General features: G+C 36.2%; 1 protein-coding gene across 3 annotated transcripts in view; it reads left to right on the top strand.

Moving 5' to 3' along the window:
- Window positions 1–17,796, top strand: part of TNNI3K (TNNI3 interacting kinase) — a 296,246-nt gene that overhangs the window by 91,228 nt on the left and 187,222 nt on the right. For all 3 annotated transcript variants that reach the window (XM_078451786.2, XM_060623103.3, XM_060623107.2), the window contains 4 exons: window positions 2,526–2,624; window positions 8,899–9,037; window positions 15,471–15,615; window positions 15,702–15,806. In XM_078451786.2, coding sequence (XP_078307912.1) covers window positions 2,526–2,624; window positions 8,899–9,037; window positions 15,471–15,615; window positions 15,702–15,806 — 488 coding nt within the window. The remainder of the gene's footprint in view (window positions 1–2,525; window positions 2,625–8,898; window positions 9,038–15,470; window positions 15,616–15,701; window positions 15,807–17,796) is intronic.

Here is a 17,796-nt window from a genome sequence, read left to right as displayed (position 1 = left end):
ATAATATATGCCATATCCCATATGCCAAGAGATACTCTCCCCATATGACTCCAAAAGTCATAAAAATCAATAAGAGCATTCTACTCATATAAGTAACATATAACATTTTTCAGATAATTCCAGTGTACATTGCTCTCAATAGTTAAATATTTCCTTAAATTTTAAAACAAACTAAATAAAGCCTACAGTTCAATAATGACTCTGTGTGGTTGCATTAAGACTTACATTTTGACAGTTTCTCAGAAGGCCAGCACTCCATAATTAATGAAGTTTCAGCCAAAAGATTGACCTTCTGAATGACTGGATAAGTGCAAACTTAGGAGGAAAAAAGTTTGCTTTGGACCACTTATTGAAGCCTAAGAGCTGTTATCTTTTAAAATGAAAGTAAGTTCTGGAACCATGCCTAAGAAATTGGCTCTATATGTTAACATCGGAGAGTCCCTATTACAATAAAAATGCATGCTGTCTACTTTATTTTATGCTATATTTAAAATAAGAGAAATTGTAAAAAGCTTCATTTACTTGATCTTTTGTGACCTTCTGTAAAGGTTCCTAAGATTGAACTCTCAGGCATGTGAAGTCTAAGATATGACACACTTTATGTAAATGGCTCTGGTATTCATTTCCAAGCTGAATCTACAGAGCTTCTACTGAGAGAAAGTTTCCTCTCATCTGGGTTTGAGTCAGTTCATTTACTTAAAGGTTAGCCTTAATGAGGTCAAGGTCACAGGAGGAGCCTGATGGAAAATGTTTAAAATCAATGAGAACCTAGATTTGAATTCCGGTTCTGCCCTTTACTAGCTGTAGGAACTTAACTGAGTTCATGAGGCTTAGTTTCTTCACCTTTAAAATGGAAGAGTAGCACCTATATTTCTGTGTTTTGTGTGAAACAGGACACTCCAATTACCATTTATGCACTTAGTGCAGGGTCTGACACATAATATATCCTCAATAAATATTAAATATTAACTGTGCTTTTGATTTGTTATTAGAAAAACAATTCATTGTATATATTATGTATTCTATGGATCATTAGTTAGCAATACCCAAATATCAGCAAAAGCATAATTCCGGGAATGTATAGAAGCCTATACACCTGTTTATATTTTTGAACCCAGCAGAAATTTCAAATGGCCCAACAAGAATTCCTTTTTTGTATGTCAATCACTTCTAATGTTATTCTAGTGATTGAATAAATTTTGAGAATAAACATGTAAAACAACACAGTTTTAGCTCATACATGCTCAATAAATTGTGTATTGATGCATGAATAAATGGATGATTGAGTGAATGAACTATTTAAAACTATGGAGCACTCAGACACAGAGGTCAAGCAAGAGCCTAAAGATTCATTTCTGTGCTGACAATTGCTCCATGACTTTGAGAAATTTTCTACTTCCTCTCATTTTCAATTTCTTTCTCTTTCAAACATAGGGGTTTAATACGTAATGTCTGTCCATGGTGCCTCTCCAGTTCTGAAAGGCTATGATTCAAACAGGAAAGGAAACTTGACTAAGGATGCAATTTGTTTATTGGAACAGAAGAGTTGTTAGAACATAAGTCATTTGAGCTTTTAGATCTTATCTTCCTGTTTTCTCTCCTAAGTCTAACAGACTTTTGAAAATGTTCCCAAATGTATATTATTTTACCACATGACAAATAGATAGTGCATTAGGAAAATCTACAATAAAAATGAACACATCTGAAGGAAATGATTCTAAACAATTTTCCAGAGAAGTGAGACATAGAGATAGGTCTTTGAGAGGAGAAGAAATCTGAAGGGCTAGCAGATTTGTTGGCAATCTGTAATTTTCCATGAAGACAGTTGCCCAACAGTTCCTGGTAGTGTTTTTTACTTGCTCATTCATTCATTCACTCATTCACTCATTCACTCATTCATTCAATAAACTTTGGAATGATTACTGTTTGCATGGAAACATGCCAGGGTAGGATTATAAAGATGAATGTGACGTATTTTGTCCTTAAAGGATTTATTCTTTAGTAGAGATGAAAAGACATGTATATAATTTTTTTATATTCTATGTGGCATGAAAGAAAGTTACATGAGATTTAAGAGGAAGGAAGACAAATTCAGAAAGTCAGTTGGCAATGAAGGGAGGAAAATCAAAGAAAACTGGGAGTAGAAGGTAATTAGCTTGGGTTTAAATATCTGTAGATTGGGCAGCAGATAATTCCTGGCTGAGGAAATGATGTGATCCAAGACTCAAAGGAGCAGGAAATGGAATGCAATCTTACTACATTATTGAGTTTAAGAAAGAGAATAATGGGGAATACATTTAAAGGATAATGCCAGATTGAGGAGACCTTTGGAAGCCACAGTAAGGGATTTGGTCTTCATTTTCTGTACAAAAGCAGCCATTGGAGATTTCAGAGAAGGGAGATGGAAGAAAACTCATCCTGGATGGTGATTCCTGAAGAAGAGTTGTACCTGGTGGTTGTAAAATGAATTTTGATAGGCAGATGCCCCAAATAAAGGTCTTACCTGAGCTCTCTTTCTTGTCCAGGTTGCTGATGTCCTGCTGCAACATGGAGCAAATGTCAATGTTCAAGATGCAGTTTTTTTCACTCCATTGCACATTGCAGCATACTATGGACATGAACAGGTATGTCTGATGGTAGGATTTCCAAAGGCTGGGGAACCATTCCAGGCTTTTGTGGAACTGCCCTAGCCTCAAAGAAGGAATATTTAAGCTATCCTTTGGATTATTTTTGCCATATTATCATCAGTTCCACCTTGAGGATCTGATAGATGCATAGAAACATTGCACCTGCCAAGTGATTCATTTTCATTAACTGTTTCAGTACCCAAGGGAGGCACTACAGTAAGTGTACACTCCCAGAAATCACCCAGCCTGTACTTGAAAAATTCCTAGCTTTGTGACCATGTGTAGATTATATCATCTCCCTGATCTTCAGTTTCTTCATCTGTAAAATGGAGAAAATATTAATAGTGCCTACCCATAGGGTTGTGGATATGATGAGATATTAATTTCAAGTGTTTGGCAAATTCTCAAGAACTGTCACTATGATGATACTAGTGCAATAACAATAAAACAAATCATAAAGACCTTCCTTTATGAAAAAATGTGTCTTTCAAAAACTGGGCTTCTTTTTTTTCTACTGTCCTGGAATGTGGTAGACTGAAAATATCCCCCAAAATATGTTCATGCTTTAATTTTCAGAACCTGTGAATGTTACCCTAAAAAGGATTTAGCAGATGTGATCAAGTTAAAGATCTCGAGTTGGGGAAATTAGGCTGGCATTATCTGGGTGGACCTGATATAATCACAAGGGTTCTTATAATAAGGAGCAGGAAACCTAAGTGTCAGTGAATGTAAGAGGTTAGAGTGATGCTAGAAGGGGTAACAAGCTAAGGAATGCAGGCAGCCTGTAGAAGCTGAAAACGCAAGGAAATGAAAGCCTCCAGAAGGAATACAACCTGCCAACACCTTGGTTTTAGACTTCTGAACACCAGAACTTTTAAGAGAATAATCTGTGCTGTTTTAATCCAATAAATTTGTGGTGATTTGCAGCAGTGGGAAATTAATACATGGAATAACCTAGAAAAATTTAAAAAACAGTCACTAGGGGCGCCTGGGTGGCTCAGTCAGTTAAGCATCCAACTTCAGCTCAGGTCATGATCTCACGGTCTGTGAGTTCCAGCCCTGCATCGGGCATAGTGCTGACAGCTCAGACAGAGCCTGGTGACTGCTTTGGATTCTGTGTCTCCCTCTCTTTCTGCCCCTCCCCCACTCATACTGTCTCTCTCTCTCTCTCTCTCTCTCTCTCTCAAAAATAATAAACATTAAAAAAAATACTTATATATACAATGGAATACTACTTGGCAATGAGGAAGAATGAAATCCTACCATTTGCAACAACGTGGATGGAACTGGAGGGTATTATGCTAAGTGAAATAAGTCAGTCAGAGAAAGACATATCATATGTTTTCACTCATATGTGGAACTTGAGAAACTTAACAAAAGATCATGGGGGAAGGGAAGGGGGAAAATAGTTACAAACAGAGGGAAGGAAGCAAACCATAAGAGACTCTTAAATACAGAGAACAAAGCGAGGATTGATGGGGGCCAGGGGTGAGGCAAAAATGGGTGATGGGCATTGAGGAGGGCACTTGTTAGGATGAGCACTGAGTGTTGTATGTAAGTGATGAATCACAGGAATCTACCCCTAAAACCAAGAGCATGCTGTATACACTGTATGTTAGCCAACTTGACAATAAATTATATTAAAAAATTAAAATTGAAAATAAAAATAAAAAATAAAAAACAATCACTGAATGTGCTTTAAATATAATTTGCTTTAGATATATAATTATATAACAGGTAATTATTTTAAAATTTGATATTCTGTAATAAAATAATAATATATATAGAATGCTTTAAAGTTTATAGTGTGCCTTCATTCAATGAATAGTTTCATTTGACCTTCACGGAAACCTAATGAACTTAATGAGTTACCATGTGAGTGAGCTCATACTATGGGACAGGAAGTTTATGTGGATTATTTTGTGTGTGTATGATTTTTCCACAATCCTAAAGTTAACTATTATTTTCCCCCTCTTGCCAATGATATGCAAGGGCTCACTCAGGTCAAGTAGCATGCCAGAGTCACACAGTTAATTAGAAGAGCTGGAATACATATTGAGGTCTGTCTGATCCCAAAGCCTATAGTTATTCTGTTGTACCTAAGAGCCTCTTCTTATTTGTTTTCTATCAGTGAGACAAATCAGAAAGTCAAGGAAATTTGCTTGAGGGGTAGGGCTAGTTATTCAAGGCCTAGTGCTCTAACTCCCAAGTGCATTGATTTTTTTTTAAATTGTTAACTTTATTGAGATATAAAGAAATTGTGGTTTATATACACAATGGAATACTACTTGGCAATGAGAAAGAATGAAATACGGCCTTTTGTAGCAACGTGGATGGAACTGGAGAGTGTTATGCTAAGTGAAATAAGTCATACAGAGAAAGACAGATATCATATGTTTTCACTCTTATGTGGATCCTGAGAAACTTAACAGAAGACCACGGGAAAGGGGAAGGAAAAAAAAAAAAAACTTAGGGAGAGAGCCAAACCATAAGAAACTCTTAAAACCTGAGAATAAACTGAGGGTTGATGGGGGGTGGGAGAGTGGGGGTGGGTGGGTGATGGGCATTGAGGAGGGCACCTGTTGGGATGAGCACTGGGTGTTGTATGGAAACCAATTTGGCAATAAATTTTATATTAAAAAAAGAAAGATATAAATCATCAATTTAAATTGTGTAATTCAATGGCTTTAGTATATTCAAAGTTGCGCAACCATCATCACAATTAATTGAATGAAGCCATTACCCCCAGAAACAACACTTACTTCCACCTTCTTCCCAACTTCTTTCTTCCAGCCTGAGGAAAATACTAATATTCTTTCTGTTTCTATAGATTTACCTTCTGGAGACTCCCTATAAATGCAGTCATACAACACATGGTCTTTTGTGACTGACTTCTTTCACTTAGTACGTTTTTAAGATTCATCAACTTTAGGGGCACCTGTGTTGCTAGTCAGTTAAGCAGCCCACTTCAGCTCAGGTCATGATATCACGGTTTTTAAGTTTGAGCCTGGTGTTGGGCTCTGTGCTGACGGCTTGGAGCCTGGAGCCTGCTTCTGATTCTGTGTTTCCCTCTCTGCACTTCCCCCACTCACGCTATGTCTCTCAGAAAATGGATAAACATAAAAAAAAAAAAAAGATTCATCAACTTTATAGCGTTATACCAGTACCTCCTTGCTTTTTAGTGTGGCATACTATTTTGTTGTATGGATATGCCAGGTTTTATTTATCCATTCATCAGTTGATGGATATTTGTATTTTTTCCATTTTTTGGCTATTTTGAATATGGTGCTTTGAACATTCTAATTTTTTTTTATTCACATATGATTAACATACAGTGTTATGTTAGTTTTGGGTGTATGATACGATGATTCAACAATTCTATACATTTCTGAGTTCTCAACAAGATAAGCATGTTCTTAATCTCCTTTATCTATTTCACCCATTTCCCCCCCGCCCCATGCCCACATCATGTACAAGTTTTGATATGGACATCTGTTTGCATTTCTCTTGGGTATATCTAAGAGTGGAATTGATGCTCATGTGTTAACACTATGTTTAACATCTTACGGAATGGTCAAACTGTTTTCTAAAGAGGTAAATGCCTAATGAGTTAAAAATCAAATTGTCTCCAGAAAAGAAAGCCTATGTGACATACCTCCCAGGACAAAATAAGCCCATTGATTTTAACCTTAACATATCGAAAGACAAAATTTGTATGTGCTACTTTCAAACATCGCCAATTAGCTATCCTTAGGAAACTAAACTGACCCAAATAAAACAGAAATAACAAATGTAATTGGATAACCAAAACTTAACTCTTCTTTTCACATCCCATTTTCACTCTTCCTCACTTTATATCTCTACATCTCTAGTCTTACTCAATTATGGAGTAAAATTAGACCTTTTTACCTTTGTAGAGGTCATGCCATTGCACTGCCTCAGGATCCCAAGTTAAAAATCAAACTTACTTGTGTCTCTGTGCTCTTCTAGTCATTGTGCCTTTATTTCTTGGCTAGCTGGCATATGCTTGGACACTCTCAGACCTGTGAAGCGTGACCTATAGCTAGGAAAGATTTCTCATTTCATTTGATGTGCTGCTCAAAGTGCACTGGAGTGTACTGGAGAGCTGGGCACTGAAAATGCTTTTGAAAGTACAGGGTCTAAAAGCCCAGATGATGAAAAAAATCCGTACTTTTCTGACTTTAGGCAGAAACAGGATATACACAATGCATATTATTTGTAGAGTCATCCTCTTTGGTGATTAACCTCCTCACCCACAGAAATATAAAGAGCTTCTATGCATGTTGGATGGAGAGCTAAATTTGTTTACTTTCCCTGAATATATAGTCACAGTCTTATAAAATTATGCTAAAATGTGGATGGCCTTTTTATGATAAGGGACTCACTTTCTGTGTGCAAAGACAGCACATAAGTAATTTATGGATGCTATTGTCATTTGCTAAAATATGCTGACAGGAGAATGGTACTTTCGATATATAAATGTGCCTAATGTTCCATGTTCCTTGCCATTTGTTTATTTACTTATTTTTAAGTGGAAGAGTAGATGTTTTGGACCAAGAGCAATATTTCCTAGGTATATAATAATAGTGCTTAATAGGCAATCGATTCCAAAGATAGTTTAAAGCTGTCCATTATAAAGTCACATAATCAGAATTTATGGAGTCTTTGTAAATGGAAGTATCTGCTTAGGAATGCACAGTTCTTGAGACTAACTTTTACTGCTCCAATTTTTCCTGAATCAAGTATTGGTCTGCCCATTAGCCAACAAATGGATAAAATACACATGTTACACATTTGTGCTACCACTTCTGCTAATATTTAATGAGTACCAGACACTTTCGTAAGTGCTTTACATGTAATAACTTATTTAATCCTCATAACAACTCTATGAAGTAGAACTATTGTGATTCCCATTTCAGCAATGAATAAACTGAAGTTTTGAAAGGTCATATAATTTATTAAAAGTGACATAGCTAATAAAAAGAAGCCTGACTTCAGAACCCTTATTCTTTACCTACTACACTCAATAGGATGTTTTTCTACATCCTATTTTTTTTTTTTGCCTAGAATTTCTATCAAATATGTACCATATTCTTGACAGTTTTCTGTTCAAGACATGTCTGTTTGCTGCCACATAGAAAGTCAAAATAGTTTTAGAGTTTGAATTCACTTTTATGGTAACACTTAAGTTGTCAGGTCAGTTGAGGGCTTCTCCCATAACTGTTATTTTGATGGCACAAACTTACCTCTAATTTACCTCTTGAGATCATTATAATGACTTCTGCAATTCCCAGAAGAGACAATGTCAGATTTGGAGAAATTATTTGGAAATAATAAGTAGTAAGAAGATATATAAGTAATAAGTAATATTATTATTTAATATATTACTTATAACTTATTATAAATAAGTAGTATAATAAGTAGTATAATAATTACTTAAGATTAATAATAAGTAATAAGTAGATATTATAAATAATTTAAAGAAATCCTATGAGGGGCGCCTGGGTGGCTCAGTCGGTTGAGCGGCCGACTTCGGCTCAGGTCATGATCTCACGGTCCGTGAGTTCGAGCCCCACGTCGGGTTCTGTGCTGACAGCTCAGAGCCTGGAGCCTGTTTCAGATTCTGTGTCTCCCTCTCTCTGACCCTCCCCTGTTCATGCTCTGTCTCTCCCTGTCTCAAAAATAAATAAAATGTTAAAAAAAAAAAAAAAAGAAATCCTATGAATTACCTGTAACAATCCCTGGAAGACTCCTAAGTTGAATAACATTCCATATCTCTCTCTTCCTTTGGGTGTGGATCTCAGCTAATTGAGGAAGATGCTGATAGTTCAGCTATGTCCCATTTATTCATAAATTCAGAAAAGAACCTAGAACTCCAGTAACAAGATGGCCATCAGTGACCTATGCATGGATTTGCTGTGAAAATGAAGAATCAAGTAAATACTGCTGGCTTTAGCCAGAAGACAGCTTTGGAAAAGGTGGTTCAGGGCAGATTATGAGTGACTTTAGAGAGGATTATTTATGTACACTGAAGATCCAACCTTGAAATTGCTCCAATTTTTGACTTCTTGTGAGGTGATACAATAATAAATTCCTTATTGTCTAGGCCAATTTAGTTAAGATTTGCTGTTATTTTCAGGTAAAAATAATCTAAGAGAAGTATTTAATGATATGTCTTCTTCCATATTTTTGAAAGCTTTGCTTCATTGTTTGACTTTTGATACTAATTTCAAATGAATGGATCCTTTAGGTAACCCGCCTTCTTTTGAAATTTGGCGCTGATGTAAATGTAAGTGGTGAAGTTGGAGATAGGCCCCTCCACCTTGCATCTGCAAAAGGATTCTTTAATATTGCAAAACTCTTGATGGAAGAAGGCAGCAAAGCAGATGGTAAGATTATATGTTTAGAACACTTTTGCTATCTTCTACTTTATGTATAGTTTTTACTTGCATTTTCCTTATTTAGTAGTGAATAACCCTGAAGCTGATTAATTGCATATGCTAATTTGTTTCACAAATCATAATTTATTATTTTAATATAATAGTGAATCTATATGTTAATCCTTTTTATACATTTTAGTTCAATTCTTAATATATTAGATACTTCAAGAAAACTAAGGTTTTTTTCTAGACAAATCATTATTTTGTTATTTTTCACTAATATGTTTCTTAATTGAGGTAAAACTTGCATATAGCAATTAAGTGAATATTGACTTAAGGGAATATTTGTCATCGATAAATTCATGCAAAACCACCCAGATCAAGATATAGAACATTTTAATATAGAAAATTAAACTCTGGGGGGGGGGGGGGCGCCTGGGTGGCTCAGTCAGTTAAGCCTCCAACTTCGGCTCAGGTCATGATTTCACTGTCCATGAGCTTGAGCTCTGCGTTGGGCTCTGTGCTGTCAGCCTGCATCAGATTCTGTGTCTCCCTCTCTCTCTGGCCCCTTCCCCCCACAACTCACACTGTCTCTCTCTCTCTCTCTCAAAAATAAATGAAGATTAAAAAAAAGAAAAGAAAAGACAATTGAACTCTGGAAAGTTCCCTTGTGCTCTCTTCTTAGTAAATAGCTTTAACAACAAAAGGTAATCAATATTGTGGCTTCTATTGCCATAGGTTAGTTTTTTCTGTTCTTGAAGTTCATGTAATTTGGGACTGCCTTCTTTTGACTGACAACATGATTTTAATTTTTATCCATGTTGTTGCATGAATCATAGTTTGTTCTTTTCTATTGCTAAAGATTATAGGAATATTCTACAATTTGTTTATCCACCATCCTTCTAATGGATGTTTGAATGTTTCTAGTGTTTGGCTTTTATGAATGTAGATGCCAGAAACATTCTCATTCAATTTTGTGTGTATGTGTGTGAACATATATATTTATGTCTTTTGGGTATGTATATGGGAGTGTGTGCATGTATGTAGCATTTCTGTATGCACATGTTTAACTTTTTAGGAAATTTCAAAGAGTTTTCCAAAGTGTTTGTACTATTTTTTACTCCCACAGCAATATATGAGAGTTCCAGTTGCTCCCCATTTCCTCCCCAATATTTGATATTACTATTATTTATGGTGGAAACAACATTACAGCATGATCAGGATGGGAGAAAAAAAAGTTTCAGCATACACAGAAAGATTTTAGGATGTGGTTAACAGAATAGAATTTCCCACAACTTTTAATTTTCTTAATAATAAAATGAATTTTAGAAAATTGATTAAAAGTAGAGTGTTGAAGAAAGTTCTTCCTTTCTCTTACTTTTTCTCTTCCTTACAAACTTTATTTTTTGACACAAATTCACTTAGAGTTACATCTTGTCATTAAATTCTCTCAGGCACATCCAACATTCTTCCATTGACCCCCAAGAGACCTAATTAAAAGCCCAGCTGTAAGAGCTGCTGGCCTTTGCAGCAGAAACGATGCACATTTACAAAAGGACGAGGTTGTCAGAGCTCTAGAACTGCCAGTTCCTTGGTCCAAAATTGAGATCAATATTCAGTTCATAAAGCTAATCAAAGTTTTCACCTACATGTAAGGAAAACACAAAGGCTTCCAGAGACAAGTGTAGCAAGAGGCAAGGGTAGTTTCCAGTTTCCATGTTGGAAAGAGGGCTATTTTATTTTATAAAGTTTGAGAAATATAGTTGGTGTCATTTTCTATGAGCCAGTATGTAATAACGGAGGTATTTCTTCTATAGCATTATCATAAATAACCTGTGTTGTCAGGATACAAGGAATGCCGTTCCTTAGACCTTGTTTAAGCAGTCTCTTTGATTCTGTTGGTTTAGAATAGGCAGAGGTACACCTGTATGAACCACTGAACACATAATTGTGTTTTTGAAACTGCCTCGCTCTTCCAAAGGGTCAGGAACAGCTCACTTTTTTCCTTTTATTATGAATGCCAACCTCAGCTTTTTATTCCTCTGTGCAACTCCAAAGCTCGGTGGTGTCAAAATGAGTATCATTGATCAGCATGTCTCCAGGATCAAAGTTCCTTTCATACAAAAGACATTGAAATGAATATTGCACCCGTATTCCCCCTACATACCAGCATCATATGATAGAATTTTCAACACTTTCTTTCTGATTCACACAAGCACTACATGCTTTCTACTCAATCATTTAAAATATCAAGAGACAGCATGACTCAGATTTTTATGTATTTTTATTTCTTTCTAATACACACTTGATATTTAAGTCCCTTTTGTACTTCAACCAATTGCAAAGAATAAGCCAGAAGATGTGTTGTGCTACTGCACACTGCACAGGATTTATTATCAGCTAGTTCATTTATTCCAAAGTGTAGCTAAGCCTCCAGATGATTTATTTTAAATCTGGCCCTTGCCTGTGGTAAATGGACATAAGAGGAAGAGTAAATTAATGACCCCAATAGGGGCACAATTTGAAATCTGGTATGTACAGTATGTTTCTATGGTAACAGAATGTCACAAATGAAAATAAATTCAGATTACAAAATTAGCCAACATGTAATTCTGAAAGCAACCTCTTCAGTTTAGCATGTTTGGGAGGCTGACCTATTCAGTCATATATATGTTTCAAGTCTCTAGTTTTCTTTGTACTCCTTAGGAAAATGAAAAAAAAAAAAAAAAAGGAGAAATGTAATGCTTATTGAATGAGATTGAAAAGGTCAAAATGTTTCTGGACTCCATAAGAAGAAAGTAGTGATCGAGTCCTCACAACTTATCATTTGAATAAAGTTAAATATGGGGGGTGCCTGGGTGGCTCAGTCAGTTAAGCCTCTGACTTCTGCTCAGGTCATGAGCTCGCTGTTCATGAGTTAGAGCCCCGTATCAGGCTATGTGCTGACAGCTCAGAGCCTGGAGCCTGCTGCAGATTCTGTGTCTCCCTCTCTCTCTGCCCATCCCCTGCTTGCTCTCTCTCTCTCTCTCTCTCTCTCTCTCAAAAATAAATAAACATTAAAAAAAAATTTAATGATGGGCGCCTGGTGGCTCATTCAGTTTAGCCTCCAACTTCGGCTCAGGTCATGATCTCCTGGTTTGTGAGTTCGAGCCCCGCTCCAGGCTCTGGGCTGACAGCTCAGAGCCTGGAGCCTGCTTCGGATTCTGTGTCTCCCTCTCTCTCTGCCCCTCCCCTGGTCATGCTCTGTCACTTTCTGTCTCAACAATAAATAAAACATTAAAATTTTTTTTTTAATTTAAGGAAAATTTTAAATTCAGTTTATTAATTTTTTGTCATCTATTAAATGCTACAGTTCCTTTCACATGGAACTGGATATTATATAAAATCACAAAAATTTCTAGGGCATGGCCGGTAAGAGGAAGTATTTTATTTCTAAAAGTATATCTTGTCAGAGCTATTACACAGATTTGTTATTTAAAATGTGTTTAAGATACATTTGGGAGTTGTTTTACAGAGCTAATGGGAAGTACTTACATTGCTGGGTTACTATGGAAATTTTTATTTTATCTTTAAGATCAATAAGGAGAGAGAAGCAAGAAGTAGCACTCATCCACCCACCCATTTACCTAATCTTTCTTTCAAAAGACTTTACTGAACACATGCTCTCTTCAGAAGTAGAGCACTAGGCGATAAATATTTTCCTAATAATTATTTACATCTACTTCTTTGGTTGAAATTCTTCTTTATTTAAATCTCCCAATAAAATGCTAAATTAGAGCAAATAGAATATCATTCATACATTCACTTACCCTTGGACAAGATATAATGATATATAGGGTTTTTTTGGTCACTGAAAATTGGCTCAAGACAAAACTAAGTAGATCACAATGACTGACGCAGAAATATAGATGTGTATATATAAACTCTGTGTCTGATCTGGATATCTCCTGGCTTGTTCCTTCCTTTGGTTGGTATTTATCTCTTCTTTGATGAGAAGACCATCTAGGCCACTGCTGGTAATTCACCAAGTAGATAATGTACTTTGAAGTTTATTGATTCAACTAGAGAAGAATAATGTTGGGTGGGGCTAGGAATGGCCACAGGCAAACTATGAATTAGTGGAAAATTGTGCTGCACTCTGCTTTACAATGTCCCCTCTGGACCTCAGGAACTCTTATGTGACCTCCACTTGCCCTGGACTCCCTACTGTTGTAAAGCATTGACTCATGGTATTGACTTTCCCTGGCTTCCAACAGAATGTGAACAAAGGAGAAGTAGCATAAAAAGAAAGATAATCAAAATAACCGGGAACATTCTTCTGAAGCAAGGGTGTCCTTCTGAGCCACTCATTAATAAAAAAGATTCAAAGATTTATTTTTCAATAACGGCCATGGGAGGAGAAGTTCAGCGACTTTGTTAAAGATTTCCCTTTGGCTTAAGATCCTGCAGGACAATAAAATAAGAATCATTGTCTACAAATAAAGCAGCTACAAGGACTGTGTTCATTAAATGTTAAATGTTAGTTATAACAACAAGTAGTAATAAACTATTTGCACATTTTTTAAATTAACAATTACCTTCCCTTTCTTTTCTTTCCTATCCTTTCATTTTTTTTTCTTTAATTCTTTTGATTCTATGGATACTTTTTATTATAGATACATAAGAATGATAACATATGGGTTTTTTAAGGATTGTTATTTTCTATTTTGAATAAAATACCTTCTACAGATGAACAAAGTAATCAAATTCAATAAATGGCTATAGAGCAGATGATTCAGTTATTTTAGTTTTAAAAATTGTGCTACAGCAGATCCAGAATTTAGCAGGTTGGTTCAGTTATTATTACTTCAGGCCTGTAATTATTGAATGTTCAACTAGATTGCAGGTTATTTGAGGGTATAGATGCTATACATTTATAGCATATTGACCTTAACACTTAGCAAACATCTAGGAGGCAAATTAGTGAAAAATAAGAATACACATTTTTATTAAGTGACTAATATGTTACAGGAATCATGTTAGATATTTTCTCATCATGACCTCTTTTAATCTTTTTCGCATCCCTGTAGCAATAGTGTTATCATATCCATTGTTTTTGATAATAAAAAATCAGTATCTTCAACACTTAGCACCCTGCTTGGCACACAGTGATCATTTTATACTTGTTGAGGAATGAGTATGTATCAGTCAGGTGTTCTTATTTGCAAGCATTGGAAACTAACTCTTGCTAACTTAGGCGTAAAATGAATATATTAAAGGATACAAATTAGTGCAAAGTGTCTCCCCTGAGCAGGATGGAAACCCGGGTTTGGGATTCTTACAGTGAGGAACAGTATCCAAAATCACACCCCAAAAGTAGTGATTTAAAGACACATTGCCACCCCTGCTAGGCACACATGCCAACACTCTGTGCTCCTGGCACCAACCTTGCAAGGCACCAAATCTGTGACTGGAATCATTGCCTCTGGAAATCGGATGGAGCTACTCTACCATTACTACATTGCCAAGATAGATTAGGTCTGCTTTTCTGTGTGGTCAGCTGTGATGTCAGAGTCTTATATAATGTGTCAACTGGAGGAGCCTATGGAAAGTGTCAAAAGCAGGACACTGTTGAAAGTAAAAGGATCACCATTAAAAATCATGCCAGGATAAGAAGTCTAATCCAGGACATACGGTCACTATCTGCTGATCCTGTGCCCTAGCTGCAAAGGAGGCTTGGAAAGCATATGATAGAACATGGGCTTGGCTTCTAGTCAGTTCTCTCAGGGTAGGAAATTCCCTAAATGTCCAAAGTGGTTATGAGGTTGGCTGGGCCAAAGAGGAGGACAGATGCCCATTACTGAGTGAACACCTAAATATCAAATAACTGTGGTAATATAATTAACACGGGCTGCCTCACTCTAAAGCTTATTTTCTTTTCTTTATGCCATGCTTTGTATTCTGTCATATGATAATTCTCAGTTACTGGCACATCAGAATTTCCTGAACAGCGTTGTAAACATACACAGTGCTAGACCCCAACCTAACCTACTGAACCAAAATCTCTGGGAATGGTGCTTTAGCCAGGATCTGTAAGTTTTAACATCTTACAGAGGAGAAAAAAATCACTTTGGAAGGAGATACTTGTGGAAATAAGACCACAAAGATCTTTTGGATACTTATTAGTTTCCTGAACTATTCCATTTGTGCAAGGTAGATTTGATTAGATGCATTCCATAGAATTTATGGAAGCTAGAAGAAAGCCTGTTTAATGTGGCAATGGGCAATGGAATAGAGTTATAACTTTTTTAATTGGTTGCACTTAATTTCCTTTATTATTATCATTAATTGGTAATTTCCAGGAGTCTCTCAGGCACTTAGAAAAGTCCCTGACACTACACCTAAGAAGGCTGAGAAACAGAGGATTCCAGATAACCTACTTTTCCTTTCTTGTTGATGACAGTGAATGCTCAGGACAATGAAGACCATGTCCCACTGCATTTCTGTTCTCGTTTTGGACACCACGACATAGTGAAGTACCTGCTCCAGAGCGATATTGAAGTTCAGCCGCACGTTGTTAATATCTATGGTGATACCCCTTTGCACCTGTGAGTAATATGTATAGTTCCATACACCCTCCAGCTCTACTACCTGTACTTTCTTACTACTATAAAAACATTTTCTTTAATTTTAGGGCATGCTACAATGGCAAATTTGAAGTCGCCAAGGAAATCATCCAAATATCGGGGATAGAAAGTCTGACTAAAGAAAACATCTTCAGTGAAACACCTTTTCACAGGTAAAATAATGTTTAAGTGCAATAGCCACTAAGGGTGGCTGATACACTTTGGCACCTGAAGTTGTGCACATAAAGCAAGAATGGAGAGTGGCAGATGTTGCAATCAGAGAGCAAGAGCAGAGGGTGGGCAGAGGACAAGGAGCCCAAGCTAGATGCACAGAAGAAAAGGTAGAGGCAGATGCTGCAGTCAGTACAACAGATGGGGCCAGAGCCAGATGCTGCATTCCTGGCAGCAGCCACAAAGACAGGAACTGATGTTGCCAAGGCAACAGGCATATCAACATCTGTAAGCATATTGCTTCTATTCCACTTCACTCAGCGGAAAGCTGCCAAAAGGGGCAATGCCCATAATCCTCCTCCGACAAGAATCTCATTACCAGAATTCATCAGCATCAAATGTGACACTTTTTTCCTTACCACTTAAACCTTATGTGCAAATGTATCTACCTATCTAAGACATCCATCTGTCAGCCTGTAAAAGCCTAGTCTCGGTGGCCACTGAGATACCTAAGAAGGCATTAACTCCTTTCTAGGAATGCATGAGAGTCCTCTACAATGTGCTCTAGAAAAGGAGGGAAAAGATTGCTAAAAATAAGATCCATAGCTCCCTAAAATATCCAAAAGTGAGGCAGATGTTTTATAAAAATTGATATGCTTGTTTTTAACAATGAGCTACTTTTGCTATAAAAATAATACAATACTTTGAATTTAATACACCTTGAATATAAAATCATTTACATACACATTACAGATTTCTTGGCTAGTTTGCAACATCTAAAAAATATATTTAAGACTACTATGTTATTTACATAATGCTTGTATTGCACTGGTGACTAATAGAAATGAGGAGACTTTTTTTTTCATATGGAATTAATATTAAGCTTGTGCTTCCTGATAAGGCATCACCCTGTCCAATTTTGCTTGGATGTTCAGATTTATCTTATCATACAAAAAGTCCAGCCAAAAGGGAGGTGAGAAAAACTATTTATGGAGTGGTGAGTATATGTCAGATGATTTGCACCCATTATCTCATTTAATCCTCATAACCTTTTATGAAGTAGGTTTTATTATCCCTTTTTGACAGACGAGAAAATTGAGGCTCAGAGAAGGTAAGTATCTGCCAGAGAATATTATGACTAGAAAATCATGTATTAAATACCTACCCGATTCCAAATTCTGTGCTTTTTATATGTCTTCATGTTCTAATACCAAAATATTATGTCTGTGTTCTGCATGTTCTGTAACAGAACAGATGCAAGAACTCTTTGGACCATGCTTTCAGTCAAAATTGGTCAAAGGGATAATTGGCAGAACTGATATGTACAGTTACTGGTGTCCTCTTTCCCCATTAGGTCATGCTTGTTAAGGCTGACACCTTAGGCTAGTTTTCAAATCATTTTGCTACTCTGTGCACATAAATTGGAACGAACTATAATCAAAGGATGATTGTCACCTCTAGAGTCTCTATGACAAGTTCAGTGAAGTGAGTTAAAAGTATGTATCGAATCGTTTTATTTTGTATAACCCTGTGGCTACTACGAATAACATATTAATATTTTTATTCTATTCACTTTAAGCACATATTTATAAAAGAAACTTTCCCTTTACATGAGGATTTCACTCTGGTTCTGAAATTTTTTCTATGAAAAAATCACAGTGCTTTGCACTCAGTAGAAAGCATTCAATACATTTCTGTTATTGTTTTCGTGTGTGTGTGTGTATATATACATATATACACACACACACAAACATACACATGTAATACATATGTATACACATGTATGTATATATTCGGAACTCATCAATTCCTGTAAATGGTCACTTTGAAAAGAAACAATGAGACAGTTCAGACAATGGAACATTAAAAGTATAGTGTTATGGGTCCTACTTATAATGTGAATAATTAATGGTGCTTAGATCTTTTGCACTGAGTGGCAGCTTTTTATCCATTCAATTATTCAAGAAAGACTTATTAAGGACCTGCCTTGTA

This window comes from Panthera onca, chromosome C1, assembly GCF_046562875.1.
Source record: "Panthera onca isolate mPanOnc1 chromosome C1, mPanOnc1 haplotype 2, whole genome shotgun sequence".
Classification (NCBI taxonomy): Eukaryota; Metazoa; Chordata; class Mammalia; order Carnivora; family Felidae; genus Panthera; species Panthera onca.
This window is presented reverse-complemented; position numbering and strand designations above follow the sequence as displayed.